Source organism: Squalius cephalus (assembly GCF_949319135.1).
Source record: "Squalius cephalus genome assembly, chromosome: 6".
NCBI classification, from domain to species: domain Eukaryota; kingdom Metazoa; phylum Chordata; class Actinopteri; order Cypriniformes; family Leuciscidae; genus Squalius; species Squalius cephalus.
Window position 1 is genome coordinate 43,930,061 of NC_137127.1, and position 18,927 is coordinate 43,948,987.

Genomic DNA, 18,927 nt, shown 5'->3' on the forward strand with positions numbered 1-18,927 from the left:
TTGCTTCCATAACATGCCTTATTTCAGACTAGTGAAAAGAAAACATCCAAAATACACATTTAAGTGTTTATAGTATTACACTTGATCTATTTGCGTCTGTAGATTTCAGTTTGCATTTTTTTTCATTCGCCTGATTATATATTTATTTATATAAAATATGGTTAAAATGTTTTTTTTGTTTTTTTCTGGCTGTTTATGTGATAAAAGTGATAAAAAGAAATATCCAAAACCCCCTCTGTAAAAATCTTTATCTCCTAAAGATTATGTAAACAAAATTAAACCTATCTTAATGAATGCGTATCTAATTTCATAATGCCTCATTTCCACGTTTAAAGACACCATGAAATCTAAATGGACAATTCTTGTTCTTTTTTATGGAATATTTTTTATAGAATAAGTTATCAAAATAACTTCCCCTCCCTCTTGCAGCGACATGTCTTCTTTTCTCTGATGATGTGTTTATTGGTGTGAGGAACAACCTGTCACTCACATGACATCGACCAATAGCAAACCACAACCATCCAAAGTCCTGCCCTATCACAACTTAAGTTTTTAATGACTTTAAACATAACATTTAACAAAACTTATAATACAAAACAGTTGTGTAAATGTACTGATTAATCAGCTGGGGAAAGTATGGTGATGTCTCTTTGTTAACATTTTTACTCTATTCACCTGTAGTGTCATGCCTTAAACAGTCTTCTAAACTATTTTGGCAGTAATTTGTTGAGCCAAAACACATGACATTAAACATGTGTAAACAATTATGGTCTTCGTCAGCTGTCTGTGTTTAAAGCCGTGTGCAGCACGAGACTGGAGGTTCCTTCCCATACTGAGGTGGTTTTTACCCTAGGAATTATTGGACGTTATGTGTTGCATGGTTTCAGGAGTCTGACTGGTTTCCTTCCTCTGTTTTTTTTTTTTCCGCTGATGCTATTTGATCTTGCCCAATACATGCTGACAAACAGGTCTTCTTTCATTTCCTGTCATAATGTTTTTGCATTGTCGCATCTTTCCATGGAAAAGTGCTGAAATGCAATGAATGCATTTAAAAAAACAACAAACAAAAAAACTGGAAGATAAACACCTGATCTACTGACGTTTTTCCCAGGATGCTTTTGAAACGGCAGCGAGAGCTGAGGGCGGCCTCTCATTGGATGGCGGCAATGCAGCTGACGCAAAAGAGTTGGAGGACGAAGTCGGGAGAAGCAAATACCACCACAGTGTCGGTGTGCTCAAGCCCATCCGCTCCACCAGCAAGTACGTACTAAGTTACTGAATGGTAACACTGTCCGTTTCTAAATGCTTTTGAAAGTCAGTCTTTCAAATGTTAAAAGCTCAGTAAACCTAAGAAAGGGGATGCCAATAGACGTTATAGTTACATAAAGACACCACATAAATCATAGCCAAGAAAACGAATTATTTAAACCTTATCTTATCTTATTTGTAAAATATTAAGTTTAGACTGGGCAAAAACAACTGAACCGAACAATTGTAAAATAAACTAGCTTTTGTTTGCGCAAATGTTCTCAAACTTTCTGAAATATCGACTATTTATAAAGGGAGAGTAACAGAATTTAGCAATTTTAGAAACTACTACATAAAGTGAAACCATAATGCTAATTTCAAGTCTCAATAGTGATTAGCACTGAAGAATCTTAGAATAGAAAATTAACTTTTTGATTCTTGAGTGCAAATCACCATTGAGGTTTGATGCAAGTTACGTGGTTTCATGCTCCAAAATTAGACACAGGAGATGAGAGAGCACAGTATAGACTTCCTTGTTGAATTTCAACAAAAGCAACATTTGGATAAAAAGCTCTTTTAAAATGTCATGGTGCAATGATTCAGTTCAAATATAGTTTCACGAGAATAGATTGTGTATACTGTATAAACACTGTGTCCCTGAGAAAGGCACATAGGACTCACACTGGGTGGCCCTAATAAAATTGGTAATAAAAAAGTGCAGATTAGGGACTAATCCATGTCTCTTGTCTGTTTCTCATTGTCATCACAGGTATCAACATCCAGTGGACAACGCCGGCCTCTTCTCTTTTATGACATTTAATTGGTTGACCTCATTGGCTATGCTGGCCCATAAGAAGGGTCAGCTGTTTCTGGAGGATATATGGGCTGTGTCACAGTTCGAGAGTTGTGAGACCAATCGTCGCAGGTCAGTACTGATATGTCCCATCAAAGCACTCATCCAACTAAAATATATGTTATTCAGGCCTAGCAGGGGCAACCTCTTCATATAGTACTCTGGTGTTACCAAAGTGGTTATACCATGGTACCAATACCATAGATACAGTAGGGCTGGGTATTTGATTCAACATCAATCAGTACATGTCAACTTGTTAAGAAACAAAATCTCTCTTAACTAAAGCTGTAAACTATACAGGGGACCCTGTCAGTTGATGCATATCTAAGATTAAAGTTAACAACAGAGTCCTAATTATTAAGTTCAGTTGCTATGTATTCAGTTGTGAGCTGTAACAAACATTTAAATTTCACATAACAATTAGGTTTTTTTTGGTATGTTTAATGACATAATTAAGATTCTACCTGTTGAAATATAAACATTTCAGACATGAAAACTCTCAAGTAATTTGAACATTTTAATCAGCATGTCAGTGGTAATGTATTTGGTCTGGGCAGACTAGATCTGTTACGCATGCTTGCATGCAAGATATGCTGCTGTTGCATGTATATGCATACATAAATCCCGTAGCCGATTTAGGCAGGTGGAGCTGGGGGAGGTGGAGGGTTTCAGAGGAACTCTGAACATGTAGGAACATGCCTACAACGAACACTGAACCAGACTATTCTAAGTTGAGCAAGCAATATCATTTGCAGAATCAGCAGAGGCCAATCAGCTTGTGTCATGTGGTAATAGTGTGATTGCTGGCAGATTGCAAGTAAAGGACTTATCAGCATGCGCCATCTAAAGTTTCATGACTGAACTAGATATCTAAATTGTGACTGTCATAGAAACTTTTTTTAATGGAAGATTTATTCAAATAAACATTAAATAATCAAGACATCACCAACAAGTTAAGTAAAAATATAATGAATATGTAATATAGTGCATTTATTTAGCAAAATGCTTCTCTCTAGAGTTATTTTTTTAATTGACTAATGAGGTAAATGATACGTTAAGTAACATTGTTTATAAACTTTTTTTATTGTCTAATGTAACTTGACACTGTCAAATCAAATGGTTTTGCAGTGGTACTTCTTGGCACTTTTGTTAGTGCTAAATGGACCTGGAGCCAGGCCTGATGTCATTGGTAGACGCGTTACATATGAACACCTTCATTTCCACAGGCTGGCCGGGTTGTGGGATGAAGAAATCAGGACACGAGGGGAGGGGGCGTCTCTTCGTCGTGTGGTCTGGCATTTTTGCCGCACGCGTCTGCTGCTGTCCATCCTCTGCCTCATGGTTACTCAACTCGCAGGCTTCAGTGGCCCAGTAAGTAACACCATCTAAGCTCTGTTGTGTCTTTCTGGTGTCTTTTCTTCTTCTCCCTCTGTCTATCTCTCCCACTCTTGCTCTATCTTTCTCTATCTGTCTATCTGTGTATTATTAGCTTTGTAGATCCACCTATCAAATACCTGCCCCCCCTCAAATGCTCAGGTGAGTGTTCAGATGGGGAATTGAAGGTGTTACTGTGTTACATTGTCACTGGGCATCAGAACTGATCTGCTTGACATCTGTGATGTTTCCAGTGTGGCTCCTAAAACCATTTTATCAGTTCATTTGACAATTAGTGCTATTTATAAAGTGCCTTAATGATGACTTGTGCCAACACCAAAAGAGTATTACAACTTTTCCGCTCCTTTTTGCCAAATAGTTAGACTTTCTCGTCATAAAACTTTAATAATCGAGAGGTTACGGTGTAATATTATTCAAGTATGTCATTTCTACGCCACTAACGGCACCAAATGGACCTGCAAATCTTTTTGAGCTGCCCAGCCGGACGTACCGACATTAGCTCATCCAATAGAGTGGAACGGTCGGTAGAAACAATAACTTATAAACCTTTAAAGACAGACCTACTGTGAGCTCTGATTGTATATGCTTTTTAGCCATCCGTTCGCATTATTTCAGTTTTTAAATAATAATTGTTTAACATCTTAATTTGTGGTGAAAAACTACATTACCCATGATGCTGTACAGAAAATTCCACCAATCAGAGAGTTTCGGTGAGCAAATTGCGCCTAAACCTCTTGCAGGGAATGCCCACTCCCATGAAACACATCGAATGATGTAATTGAGTCGATTTCGCTATGCTGTCCAATGTATATAACTTAAAATATATGGTTTCTCTAGATATAATCAATAACTTGAAATTAATCATTTTAAATTTGATTGTCATTCGCAGTGCTTCATGTGATTGTAGCTCTTTCCTTTACTAAAGCTTTAAAGTTTACAGTCTTGTACCTTTGTAATGTTGTGTATCATCTCATAGCTGGTTGTTTCGGGTCACAAAAACGTTTTTTAAAAATCCCTATGGGAAAAATGAATGGAAAAACACTTCCAGAACAAACACTGCTAAAAAAGTGGGTGGCCAATAATAGACTTTTTGGTTTAAGTTAGAGGCGGGACTAAAGTATTTTTCAGTTCTGCTTGGTGCTGCCAGTTGTGTAGAAGTGACACCCTTCACCTTTAATCAAGTCTGATAGTTAAGGCCAAATGATATTAATCTTAACCGTCCGGTAATTTGAAGAAAGTTAAAGATAAATGACTCGGAGCTTAGTCATCACTTACAGTTCCAAGAGTTTCAGCTCCAAAAACAACAACAACAAATTGATTACACCTGTTAAAAAAACTGCTGCTCTATGCCTGTGAAAGTTTCTGTTTGTCTGTTGCCTTCCAGGTACCAGGTGTTTTATATATGTGGTGCTATTATCATCATCGTGTAGATAATAAGGAAAGTATCTGTTCTTATGGCCCGCTATGAAATGATAGATTTGGGGTATAACTTAAGTTTAGGGGCATTGCATGTAGCACAAGCGTAGTCTAGAGAGGAATCTCCTTAGGACAGGAGGATAGGCTAACATATTCTTCAAGGAGAGCTTCTGTCACTGTCCCACCAAGGGCGACACAGCAAGGCTCTGTCTCCTTCAATCTTTTGGAGAAAATCGGGCTTATCAAAATGCTTGGATTTCAATCTGTTTAATCATCAACTGACTTTTTCTCCCTGTTGTCTATATTTAGCAACTCCCCGTAGAACATCTCCTTGAAGAGATACCTGTCCTTGCTCTGATGACTGAGGTCAGGGGTGGTTTGTAAAGGAAGGTGGGTGTCTATGGGAGTGGGTGGGGGTTCAGATTGGAGTTAGGGGTCAGAGGTCGCTGGGTCCCCATGTGTGTGACATGTGACAGAGGCTATTCTTTAGACTCCACAGGGTGTCCATTTAACCTGCGGGGAGAGCATACGGCAGGCAGAGCCGGTGAGGATTCCTGGGAGGTAAGGGCATGTTTCTTATGCAGGGCTGGATCAAGAGTTAATGCTGTTTGCTGCCCTTCTCTCTCTTTCTTTCCGTTTCCCCTCTCTTATTTGATCTCTGTAATTATTCGCATCTCATGTGTTTGGAACTGTGCAATGTATGTCCGATGACAAATGTGGGCAAGATTTTGTGCCAATGGACAATTGATTCAGACTTCTCCAGATATCTGTCCCATATGCCAGCTCCTTTGCTCAATGGAAAACGGACTTGTGGGGTTTTTTTTTGTATTGCTGGGGTTTCTTGTTTTGGACTGAAACGCTCTCAAGTTTGAGAGATCCATGGGCGTACAGGCAGTTTTCAGACCCACACCGTTTTGTCCTCAATATGTTGCTGGATTTTTGACCAATTTCATGGACACCTTTTTGGGCAACTGTGTGGTGTAAATGGGTCTCGTAAGATGTACGTCATTCAGGGAGGGATCGCTGCCCCACTAACCTCGATTAAAAGTAAATGGGACAGCTTTTAAGTGATGACGACTCGCAGATGGACTCTCAAAGAACTAGAAGTGCTTTTTCTTTTGACATTATATCTGAAATCATACTTTTATGAAACAATGTCTTTTGTTTTTTCTCTCACAAGTATTGATTTGCCTGATCCATGTTTTTTTTTGTTGCTCAGACATCTTTGTAAATCTTTAAACTGCTGAATGTTTCAACTTTCAAGGTTAAATATTCAAGGTTTCATTAATAAAAGCAAGCAGCTGTGTTGAACCACATGGGTTTGCCCGTATTCCCAGTTTATGTGTGCATATCCTTGACTGCATATGTGCATGATATTAGAGAACAGTGTGTGTGTGTGCGACTGTGTGTGTGTGTGTGTGTGCTCGTATGGACTGTGTCAGCTGTTAAAAGTTTTCTGTGTTTTGTGCTTCCGCACACTCTGCTACTAACGATTGATATAATTGATATTAATTTTCAGGTGTTAAAACAAAAGTACGTCTCCATCCTGTACCCCCAACCTGATGTGACTGTAGGTAAAAAGTCTTTGAATCCACAAACAAGGGGCATTATGTCCATGATTCACTTTGCTAAAGTACAATGTATCGCACAAATGGTACTATCATTGTCTCTCTTGTTCTTTTCCAAAGGCTAGAGAAAAGGGCCAAATAAGGTAAACTATTAGAACACAGGCTTGACATTGTCTCTCAGTACAAGTTGCTCCAGTGATTATGATGAAGTCCCACACGTAGCATACAATGATCTGCATCTCTTCACCTTTTTATGCCGAATGACGTAGTAATGCCAGGTGTTTTATGATGAGGAAGGTCACAAAATGTTGTCGAACTGTAAATGTCGCGGTGGTGTGGTGCAATCGTATGTTTGTATCCTCAGTCACGCCTGCTGTGTCCTGTCGCCCCCTTGCTCGTCCTCCCTCTCCCCAGGCGTTTGTGGTGAGGCGGTTACTGGAGTACACGCAGAAGAGCGAACCCGACCTGCCCTACGGCCTGCTGTTGGTGTTGGGCCTCTTGGCCACCGAGCTGATTCGCTCCTGGTCCCTCGCCCTCACCTGGGGGCTGAACTACCGCACCGGCACCCGTCTGCGCGGAGCCGTCCTGACCATGGCCTTCCACAAGATACTGCGTCTGCGCAGCCTCCGGGAGAAGAGCATGGGACAGGTACGGTGTTGAGGGACAGACGAGGAGTTTTTCGCATTAATGAATTGGACATTTAGGAAGGTTAGGAGCAGATATCCTAGGGTGTTGAATGGTGAAGAGATGAAGAGTGAAAGAAAAAGAAGGTGATGCCCGCAAATATATTTTACGGTGGTATACGTCGCACATCTTGCCAATGTACGTGTTGCTTTTCTCTTTAGCTGATCAATATGTGCTCGAGTGATGGGCAGCGCATGTTTGAAGCCGCTGTGGTGGGCAGCCTGTTGGCTGGAGGCCCCCTGGTGGCCGTGCTGGGAATGGGATACAACTTATCTGTACTGGGGCCGACTTCTCTGCTGGGCTCTGCCGTTTTCATCCTCTTCTACCCGACCATGGTGAGTTTTTCGGTTCCTGCTTTCTCGTGGTTTTACCACTGGGAGTTTCTGTTATAATGCCACTGTTTTTCCTGTGCCGGTAGATGTTTAGCTCCAGGCTGACGGCATACTTCAGGAGGAAGGGAGTAGCCGTGACTGACCAGCGTGTTCAGAAGATGAATGAGATTCTGAACTACATCAAGTTCATTAAGATGTATGCCTGGGTTAAGGCGTTCTCACAAGCTGTACGAAGTAAGTTGGGTTTTTTTTGGCTTGTGTATTTGGCTGACTTTTAATATCATTGATTTACCATTATAGTTTTTTATATATATTTTTAATTAGATTTGTTTGAATATTTTCTGTTTTAATTCTAGTATTCTGTTTTGTCATTTTTATTAGTTTTTGATTTAAAAAAAAATATATCTATATTTTAGTGTCATTGATTTTTTTAAACTTGTATTTGGCTTAGTGTTATTTTTTTATGTTATTTGTATCATTGATATACTATTATAATTTTTGTTAGTCTTTTGAATTAGTTAGTGTTCTGTTTACATTTAAATTTGTTTGAAGTTTTCATGTAGTTTTTATAAAATTTTAGTTTTAGTTAGTTTAGTACTTCAAGTTAAACTAAACATAAATGAGAAATGTACACTAGTTTTTGTATATTTTATTTCAAGTAATGATTTTTTATTGTTTTGTTTTGGTTAATGATAATAACCCTGGTTTCACTCATTTCTATGCACACATTTTTGCTAATCATTGCGTACCTTCAAACAGGAATTAGAGAGGAGGAGCGTCAGATCTTGGAAAAAACAGGATATTTTCAGAGCATCACAGTTGGCGTGGCGCCTATCGTCGTGGTGATTGCCAGCGTGGCAACATTCTCCACCCACATGTTGCTAGGTTATGACCTTACCGCTGCACAGGTAGGGTTACATTGCTTGTTTTGAAGTGTAGTCATTTACCACAGTATTAATGAACTCATGCATTGACTCTTTACTTCTTTTTTTTTTTTGTCCAGGCATTTACTGTCGTCACTGTTTTCAATTCCATGACCTTTGCCTTGAAGGTCACCCCATTTTCTGTCAAATCACTCTCGGAGGCATCTGTCGCCATTGATAGGTTCAAGGTGAGCTTTCTGTGCCTTTCTACAAATAGTTACTTTCACCTCTGTCAAGATTTTCTCTGTCCTTTAGTGTGTGTTTTGCCTACTGTTATCAAGGCACCACCTGTAAATCCAGGTGTTGGAGCAGGTGGTATCATTCAGGTGTGTTTGATTTGGTCCAGGTGGAGGATCTTGGGGATTTGGCTGAATAAGATGGGAATGGGGCTGTTCTTGTCAGAATAGTGCCACATTGAGAAGCTCTAGTTGCTACCCAGTTCACCCTCATCACGCAGATTATATCTTTGTTGTGTCTCTTTATAATTTCAATGTCAGAATACAAAAATCACATAAAGTCATAATCTGCGGCACAGCTTTCATATCAAAAGTGTTGGAGATACAGTCATAAAACAGTGATTTTAGGAAGATGTTAGAGTAATAAAATGAAAGTGGACACAACAAAGAGTACATTTTTTAATAACTACAAAAAAAATTGGGTTTAGTTGTTTAGAACAGAAAAAAAGCCTGATGAGAGTTGTTGAACTTGTGTTCGCCAAACATCTCAGCTTCATGCATCTGGATAAGACTCTCTTCCACCTTGTTTGGATTTTTGTGCCAGAATCAAACACGTAACAATAGAGCACTGCAGTGATTATGTATTTTTATAGGCCAACCTGGAAGTTAGCATCACACTGGATTTTTCCATTGGCTTTTGGATTATTGCAGAAAATAAGCTCTCTGACCAACAGTTTATGATTTTTACATGTTTTGTTCAATCATGATAATCCTCACAAATTAATTTTGAAGCCTAAATACAATCACCAAAAGTAAAAAGCCAAATGTAGTCTATAGACAAACTATTTCAACGTCACCATCGTTAAGCTTTCAGTTTTTATTTAAGAAACATTTTCCCTGAAAGTGAAAAATATGCAGACATGATTTAAGAATCTTCAGTTGAATTAAATAGTTTAAAAGCAACAAGAAAGACAAAAAGGCTCTGTGTTAAATTTAGCACCTGTAAATGTTATAAATTGAGTGTGTTTTCTCTTTGTTTCTTCATTTTCAGAGTTTGCTCCTGATGGCCGAGGTCAAGATGATCCGTGAGCAGCCAAGCAATCCCTCCGTTGCAGTAGAGATGACTGGTGCCAGTTTGGCTTGGGAAACGGGGGGTCACAGCGCCCAGCCTTCGCCCCGTGGTACACCCTATATAGGCCTCGGAATGAGAGGGTGTCGCAAGAAGCGTCGGCAGCGCGACGACCCGAAACATCACGTGATGTTGGAAGAGGAGACGCATGGCCAGCTGTTGCATGATGTGTCTGGAGACATGGCGTCCAGTCCTGAAGACCACACCCTTCAAGTGCCGACCATCAGCCAACGGCTGCAGAGAACTCTTCACTGCGTCGATCTCACTATACAAAAGGTCTTTTCCTTTCTAAATGCTAATTTGATTGATTTATAATGGTCAAGATGACAAGGAATAATCATACTAATAATCATCCGTGTGTTTGAATCTTTAGGGGAAGCTGGTCGGTGTGTGTGGCAGTGTGGGAAGTGGCAAAACATCTCTCATCTCTGCCATTCTTGGCCAGGTGAGCGTTTATTGTCTGATTTGAAGAGTAAAAAAGGGCAGCTGTCTTTCATTGATCCATTAGATGTGTTCATAGAATCCTCAGATCCACTGTTGTGTGTGTATCCCAGATGACTCTTTTAGAGGGGACTGTTGCTGTTGATGGAGATTTCGCGTATGTTGCACAACAGGCCTGGATTCTCAATGCATCCTTCCGTGACAATATCCTGTTTGGCAAGGAAATGGAGGAAGAGAGGTGAGCACCAAATAAAAGGAGAGTGCAAAGGTCCTGATACACGCGCAGTACAGTTCTTTTTTGTTCTTCGCTTAGGGGAAAAAAAAGTCAGAAACACCTTTGCAACACTATACTGTTAGCGAACATCCCGACGCCGCCCACACTGTGAAGAGCGCTAATAATAACAGAATGAACACAACAAAAATGATAGCTGTGAGAAAACAGCAGTTCAGAAAGCATGAAGCAGAAGAAATGAGCCAGAGAAGATGTTCATGTCAAAGAAAGCGGAGCCACACCTATTACATAATCACCACAGACCAATGGTAGTTCATAGGTGTTTACCACCCAGAGCAAACTTTTCTGGAAAGTCTGCTTTGTTAAGATGTTTTGAAACAAACAAACTTCGTTTTGGCAGTTTTTATACCAGTTTGTTCTTCAATTTCGCTTGTGTATCGGGGCCTTTTTTTGTGAAACACGTCAGTACTTTTTGGTTTGCCAGCCAGACGGCTGCACTACAGCAATGTAATGAATAATGTGTTTGAGTCAGCGTGAAGTAGACTAGAGGGCTGAGCAAGTAAAAAGGATCTGCAGGCGGTGTGTGACTCAGCATAGAGATAAAATGAGCACAGACAACCTTGAACACTTGTTCTTTGTCATTAAACAGCCTCCATACGCCTCCTGATGAAATATAGTCAACGTATTAAAGATGTAATGGCACCTTGCTTGATGTTTTACCTTAACGCGTGATCATATTTTATCCTCCTGTCTCTTTGATATGTCTCCTGCAGGTATCAGGCTGTTCTGAGTGCTTGCTGCTTGAGACCAGACTTGGCCATCCTCCCTTGTTCTGACCTGACTGAGGTAACACATCCTACAGAATAACCAACAGTAGTGATGCACCCAAATTTGAGTTAGAATACTCAAAAACTCGCATTCAATAATCGCAGTAAGCTTTCGCGCTTTGCTACTATTGATATGAAACGGTCTCAGCTTTCAGATTCTTTAAATATCACAAAATTCAAACAATAAATGTAGTTTTGTTACTCTTTAATGTGCTGGGAGAGATCGCTGTAGCCGCATCAGTTCAAGCAACGTGTGAACTGATCATCTCTTCCTTTTTACTAGTTTTAGCACAAAAAACATGAATGAACATCAGAAGGTATGTTGAAAGATAGAGTACAACTGTCTCATGTAATCGCTCAGTCAGTGTTTCAACTGTGGAAAGATGTCAATAAAATGTAACATTGCATTTGCCTCAAAATAAGCCATTCAATGTTCTCAGCTAGAAAAAAACTCTTAGAGAGGAGCATTTTGCTAAATATATGCACTGTATCACATATTAATTATATTTTTATTTAACCTGTTAGTGATGTCTTTATTATTTATGTATATTTGAATAAATAAATAAATTTGAATACATATGTCTAGCCACCGTTGTATTTATTTCAACAATGAATAGGAGTAAAAACATAATTATATAAGCAAAACTTTGATATAGAAACTGTGCCTTATGTGCAATTTAAATGTTTATATATGAATATTGAGTATTAAATACATTTGATTAATGCATTGATTATTAAATCAACTTTACTTTTGGTTTTCGGCTAACTGATGGTTCAGGTGTTTCAGTAAAAAAAAAAAATATATATTGGTGCATCACTAATCAGCAGAGATACTCTTAGACCTGAGCTACAAACTGAAACATACACTAAATTCTCATCTATAATGAGCCTATAATCAGGGCCAATGTTTTATACGTGGTGTGATTCTCTCTGTCAGATTGGTGAACGTGGTGCCAACCTGAGCGGCGGTCAGCGTCAGCGGGTAAGCCTGGCGCGAGCTTTATACAGCAACCGGGACATTTACATTCTTGATGACCCTTTAAGTGCTCTGGATGCTCATGTCGGAAATCACATCTTTAACAACGCCATTAAGAAGCAGCTGCGTGGCAAGACCGTCATCTTTGTCACTCACCAGCTACAGGTACGTTACAATGTCATGCCCCGTCATGTGAGATCTTTTAACCATGTAAGCACTGGATTACGATCACAGCGTACGGTAATGGACGTTTCTGTTATCAGTATCTGGTGGACTGTGATGACGTGATCGTCATGCGTGACGGCAGCATCACAGAGCAAGGCAGCCATGAGGACCTGATGAATGTGAATGGAGACTACGCCGCCATGTTTAACACCCTTCAACTGGGAGAAACACACATCATTGAGGTCAGTATCTCTTTAATCAGCCAAAAATGAAAACTCTATCATCATTTACTCGCCCCCATGTTGTAACTAACCTCATGGCGTTTGGTCGCATGATGTGCAAGAACCAATGATGTTTGATGATAGTTGATTTGAGTTTCAAGCAATAAAGGCTTACATTTTAGCCTTTATACAGTATTTCAATAAATGGACAAAACATCTAAAACATTCTTCAAATATTGTCTTTTGTAATAGCCTGACTACGTCAGACTTCGTACTTCCGCTCAATTTCATTTCGCTTCTGTACTCAGTCTGAGATAGCGACCGTTTTCCCCGTTTTCCTCCGGCCTGAAAACCGCCGGCCAAGCAACGAACAGAGGGCGGGCTGAGAGCCGTGACATAGACGCTGATTGTACCGTGGATGCGTAGATTTACTTCACATAATCTGCAAAAGTCGTTCACAGCCATGTTCACTCCGGTATTTCGCTCGATGGTTTTGTTTTCGCATCATACATGTGTTTACAGTGGAAGTTAGATAACACACATAACACACGCCATAACCAAACGTTATGTGATTGGCTTACGGGTAACCAATGATTTTAAACTTCAGACACGCACCCCCCCGCGAGAAAGAAAACGCTTTTCAATAATGCCCTTCCAGACTCTGTCTACGAAGCAAAGCGGAGTAGCAGAGTTTGGTATTACCAGGCTACTTTTGTAATCCACAAAGTAAAGAAAGTCATACAGACAGAAGTATAATTTTTGGGTGAACTATCCCTTAAAGGTTCCGTTTTATGTGAAACAGATGAAATAGGGAAGATGGTGAAATAGTTCAGAGACAGTTCACCAAAAATCATCATCCTCATTTACCTCATGTCGTTCCAAAGCCGTATGACTCTAAAAGGAGAAGTTTTAAATGTTTACGCAGCTCTTTTTCAACCACCAGTTCTTGCTCATTGCACATGGGGGAGTTCTCGAATCTGTTATTTTGTGTCATCTCAGGTTCCGAATAAGAAATCTGGGAGTTCCCTGAAGAAACCCTTAGAGAGCAAAAAAGCAGGATCTGTCAAAAAAGAAAAAACAGTCAATCAGGATGATGGTAAGTATAAGCATGTTAAACCGTAAATTATACTGTGCGCTACGTCAGTGATTCTCAACTGGTTTGGCCATGGGACCAACATTTTCCCATGGTTATTAAGCTGCGACCCAATTTTTTATTCCTAAAAAAATACAAATAGCAGTCCCAAACTACTTTGTTAATACAATAAAGTTAGTAAGTTGGTATGAGCCACCAAAGTCATTTAAAAATATACAAAATTGCACAAATAGTGGCATTTTGGGGTTACAGAAACAACATGCTTGTAATTTCTTTTGCGCTTTATTTATAATGAAGAGATATACAGCGAGCGCCGCCACATTTGCACGTGCAATTGAAGAGCACAGTATAACGGCTGACATGACAGGTGAGGTGAGAGACTTTTTTTCTAACAGGTTACAAAAATAACTTTAAAATAATTACACTGAGATATAGCCTGACAACAACTCGTCTGACCGCAGATACTGAATCGGGACTACACGTTTTTATCAGGCACTCTTTACTTAAATGCGTCTTTCACACACGTCTTTCAAAATAAAAGTCTCGCATCAGAAAAACATAGTTACGTTTGTTGTTGTTTCTTTGAACCGCACAGGTTCTGCGACCCACCAGTTGAGAAACGCTGCTCTACATAACCTCCCATCAGGCCTCACGTTAAGTCATGCTTACCCTTTTAACCTTATGATCTACCTCACTCCTGTCGCTTTTCTTTCAGGTCAGCTGATGCAGGTGGAAGAGAGAGGGAAAGGCTCAGTGCCCTGTGAAGTGTACAAAGTGTACATCCAGGCTTTAGGAGGGTGGCTCGTCTTCCTCTTCATCCTGGCCCTCTTTATTGTCAATGTGGGCAGCATAGCCTTCAGCAACTGGTGGCTCAGCTACTGGATCAAACAGGGCAGCGGGGTAAGAGACACTGGGCAGTTTGGAGCAAAGGAACTGCGAGAAGGCTTCATTTCCATGAGACCAGAGTAGAAGTGTTTAAATATTTGATGTGCTTGTGACCTTTACCGCTGGTTTGTGTCTTTTCTTTCTGGAGCTGTTACTGTTAGTGTGTCAAACTTTGGAAATTACAAATCACAAATGACTAATTATATTTGTTTTGATCACACTGAATATCGATATTTAAAACTTTATAAAAAAAATTCAGTACAGCTGCTCAGCCTTCACTTTGGTTTTTTACTGGTTAGGTGTAATAAGCTTGATCTTTGCCTCATATTCATCACAGTATTTCTATATAGACATTTCTTATTTTTAATTGAATATTGCAGTGTTTACTGTAAATGATTAATTGGTGCACATCTTTTTTAATTAATGTGCCCTCGTAATCTTTAACATTAATTCTACACCAATGTGCAAACAACAAGGATCCCAGTCAATTCCTGATGGGCAAAACCAAGTGCCGCCCTACTTTTTATTTTTGTTCTAGAAGCTGTTTCATTCGGATTTACGTAACAATAGGGAAGAAAAGGCTATTACAAGTTTTCAAGCCGTCTTTAACAGTTAAGACAATAAATATATGCCATACTGTGAATCCACATTAATATTGTATTAATGAGTCTTTGGCAATACGCACCCCTAAGTAGGCCATTGATTAATTTGATAACTATATAAATAGATTCTGGAAACAAAATTTAATTAGCGAGTATCATCCTTTTAACATGTTTTACTATATAATGCAAAACTATTTGTGTGTCTATAATTGCCTTATGGTTTCCTGCTCAACAGAACACCACAGTGCAGGTGGGGAACAGTTCAGTCGTGAGCGAGAGTATGCGAGATAACCCTCTGATGCACCACTACGCTGGTGTCTACACCATGTCTATGGGAATCATGCTCCTTCTCAAACTCCTGAGAGGCACCGTGTTTGTCAAGGTGAGATTTTACATTTTTACATGTAGTTGGTTTTATAGCATCTATACCAAGCTGTCAGAGGGAGAGGTCCATGTTTCATTCGGATCTTCTTCTTTTTTTAGGGTACTCTGCGTGCCTCCTCAAAGCTCCATGACGAACTTTTCCAGAAGATTCTTCGTAGTCCCATGAAATTTTTTGACACAACGCCAACGGCTCGCATCCTCAACCGATTCTCCAAAGACATGGATGAAGGTGAGAACTGTTGGAGGGTTAGAATGTCTAATAATCTTAAAATGGGGTGTGCGAAATTGACCAAAAATAACATGTCTGTATTTTCTGGGATTTTAACTATAATTATATTTTGGTTAATGTGTTAGACCTGTTGTGTAGGGGCGATTTCGGACACATCCACTGATTCATTCAGGAACAAAACTCCACTCTGTGTTTCCCGGAGACTCAAATAGAAATAGAGGAAAAAGAGACAATATTGTTAATATTGTGACTAAAATGTAACTCACAATATTAACTTTGTTTATTAAACTGTTGTATAAAATCAACATCGCATTTGCAGTCGTGCTGGTGATATTCAGGAAAATCAGCACGCTTGTGTGATAGTGCTAAACTATATCATATAGAAATTAGTGCCATCAAATCGATTAATCGTGATTAATCGCATCTAACATAAAAGTTTTTTTATATAATGTGTGTGTATATATAAATATAAATATATATATATATATATATATATATACACACACACACACACACACACACACACATATAAATTTGTGATCAAATATTAAATAAACAAACTTTTATGTTAGATGAGATTAATCGCGATTAATCGATTTGACAGCACTAATAGAAATGTAAGGCATAAGGGGCCATTTCGCCTCTTATATTGAATTTTGGGGCCATTTTACATCACGCAATGAAAGCAGGCCGGTTTTTGTTTGTGTTTTACAAAGTGAGTGACGCATCATTAGAACAAACATTACGATATTATTGTAGACAATACATATCACACGCCCCTATAATCAGACTCTCTTACCTGTCTTACATTTCTAAACGCTTCCCTGTCTTCTCAGTGGACACACGTCTGCCGTTCCAGGCTGAGATGTTCATTCAGAACGTGATTCTGGTGCTCTTCTGCCTGGGTGTGATTGGCAGCGTGTTCCCTTGGTTCCTGGTGGCAGTAGGACCGCTGGTCATCCTCTTTACGGTGCTGCACGTGGTTTCGCGAGTCTTCATTCGAGAACTCAAACGATTAGACAACATCACACAGTCACCGTTCCTGTCCCACGTTGCCTCCAGCATTCAGGGCCTGACCACCGTGCATGCTTATGGAAGAGAGGACGAATTCCTTCAAAGGTGAATGCTGGGATATCATTCTGCATCATTTTATACTGTTTCTTTTAATGTTCTTTACGGTAAGCATTATACGATAGGTTTATGATAAGACTTCCAGTGAGCTCACTTAATACACTTTGTGTCTTTTATCCCAGATATCAGGAGCTGCTGGATCAGAACCAGGCTCCTTTCTATCTGTTCAGCTGTGCCATGCGCTGGCTGGCAGTGCGTCTGGATGTGATTAGCGTGGCTCTCATTAGCATAACTGCTTTGATGATTGTCCTCATGCACGGCCAGATCCCTCCTGCATACGCAGGCCTGGCCATTTCCTATGCTGTACAGGTGAGGGAAATTGTGCAAAACGTCTTTCATCTTTTGACTCTTTCAGTGTCAACCATTTGACATTTGGTTTAAAATATAACTCTTGAAACTCTTAAAAACAGGCTTGGGATATTGTTTGCTGTAGTTATGAAATCAACAATGCCTAATTTCCAAAAGTAAAACACAATTGATGATAGTGGTCGACCGAAATATCGCCATTGCCGATATTATCATTTTATTGGCTGATGTTGGAAGTGGGACTTTTATTTTGACAGCCCTAAGAACCCAGTACAGGAGCTCCTTTTCTCAGTCTTTCTTTACTTTTCTGTCTTTGTACAGTTCTTTCTAATTACTGAAGAGCAAATGCTATAATACTTTTTATATTCTGCCAAGATTTTGTAAATACTCATTTTAAACATTTTTAAAATCATTTAAAAAAGTCTTTGAGTGTCTCATAAATATTTACTGCCACAAACCTAGCAAACTTCATCTTGTGTCCACAGTAGGGATGTGCCCGAAGCCGAATGCTATGTTCGGAAAGGAAATGATGCATTATATGGAGCCCCTAAAGGGACATGATGATAGAAAACAAAAATGAGATGTGAGGAAAACATAGTATAAAAAATATAGTTGGGAAATTATATTGTATATCATTTGTGGGCATCAGGGAGCCGCTATTAGCCGGTATTGAAATCGCTTTTAAATGACTTTTGCAGTCTCAAAATCATTCAACCCCCTGAATAGTATCCCTCACAACAGCACGAATCTGCAAAACAGGTGTTGTTTCAAACACAACTGATGCAACTAATCAAGGGCTTCATTAGATGCACCAGGTGTGCTTGAACTAGAACACATTAAATATCTGAACTGGCTAGGTTTGAGTGTCACGTTTGACTGCTTGTTAGAAATAAGTCAAAAGAATGGTCCAAAAAGTTAAGAGAAGATATCATTGCCCTTCAGAAACAAGGAACAGGATACAAAAAGATAGCAAAGTCACAAAATTTTCCTAGAGACACCGTTGGAAGCATAGTTCGCTAGTTCAAAGTTAAAGGAACAGTGGTTACACTTCCTGGACGGGGCAGAAAAAAGGAAGCGATCAACGGCTGCAACCAGATTTCTGAGAAGGCAGGTTCAGAAAAACCCTTGAGTGACTGCAAAAGACCTGCAGCAAGATATATATCAGTTTTATATTGGCCATTGACCACCCTGCTCTTTAAGATATCGGCACTGGGCATCAAAAAATCCATAGCGGTCGTCCACTAACTGATGTCAAGCAGGACGGATGCCCTGCAGGGAGAGCGGCACACTTCTCATTGCTGCTGGCTTCTGCAGAAATTGAAACTCCACTGTTTTTTGCACCAATGGCAGATAGACGCATGTTGTGCATTTGTCCCTTCCGTTTTTCTGCCAAAATTTAAGTAAAAAAAAGTGAAGCGAGAACGGTGCTTTCCATTTTTAGCGCCTTCTCCTCCTGAGTCATTAATTATCTAGCTACCCTAGTAAACAGGTGCCACTAGTACTCACGGTGGTCTTCATGTTGATGACGCAAATGCACTGTGGTTTAGAGCCAAATAATAGGGACCTGTGGTGAAATAGAAAGGGAATCAGAATCGAGTTTGGACCAAACAATCAAAACAAGTGTGGAAACAGCATAAGACAGGATTGACATGTGAACACATTTATTTGCCTCAAATGAGATTGAATAGGGTCATATTGTCAGTTAACACAA

The 18,927-nt window shown here is 39.6% G+C and overlaps 1 protein-coding gene across 1 annotated transcript in view; it reads left to right on the forward strand.

Moving 5' to 3' along the window:
- The window catches only part of abcc5 (ATP-binding cassette, sub-family C (CFTR/MRP), member 5), a 37,023-nt gene that overhangs the window by 10,831 nt on the left and 7,265 nt on the right, over window positions 1-18,927 (forward strand). The window contains exons 3-22 of the mRNA XM_079874337.1: window positions 1,112-1,260; window positions 2,018-2,173; window positions 3,328-3,472; window positions 6,895-7,128; window positions 7,326-7,499; window positions 7,583-7,730; window positions 8,256-8,404; window positions 8,500-8,607; window positions 9,647-10,000; window positions 10,098-10,169; window positions 10,279-10,403; window positions 11,171-11,243; window positions 12,162-12,365; window positions 12,464-12,607; window positions 13,586-13,682; window positions 14,395-14,579; window positions 15,402-15,548; window positions 15,650-15,779; window positions 16,616-16,898; window positions 17,033-17,219. Coding sequence (XP_079730463.1) covers window positions 1,112-1,260; window positions 2,018-2,173; window positions 3,328-3,472; window positions 6,895-7,128; window positions 7,326-7,499; window positions 7,583-7,730; window positions 8,256-8,404; window positions 8,500-8,607; window positions 9,647-10,000; window positions 10,098-10,169; window positions 10,279-10,403; window positions 11,171-11,243; window positions 12,162-12,365; window positions 12,464-12,607; window positions 13,586-13,682; window positions 14,395-14,579; window positions 15,402-15,548; window positions 15,650-15,779; window positions 16,616-16,898; window positions 17,033-17,219 — 3,264 coding nt within the window. The remainder of the gene's footprint in view (window positions 1-1,111; window positions 1,261-2,017; window positions 2,174-3,327; window positions 3,473-6,894; window positions 7,129-7,325; window positions 7,500-7,582; window positions 7,731-8,255; window positions 8,405-8,499; window positions 8,608-9,646; window positions 10,001-10,097; window positions 10,170-10,278; window positions 10,404-11,170; window positions 11,244-12,161; window positions 12,366-12,463; window positions 12,608-13,585; window positions 13,683-14,394; window positions 14,580-15,401; window positions 15,549-15,649; window positions 15,780-16,615; window positions 16,899-17,032; window positions 17,220-18,927) is intronic.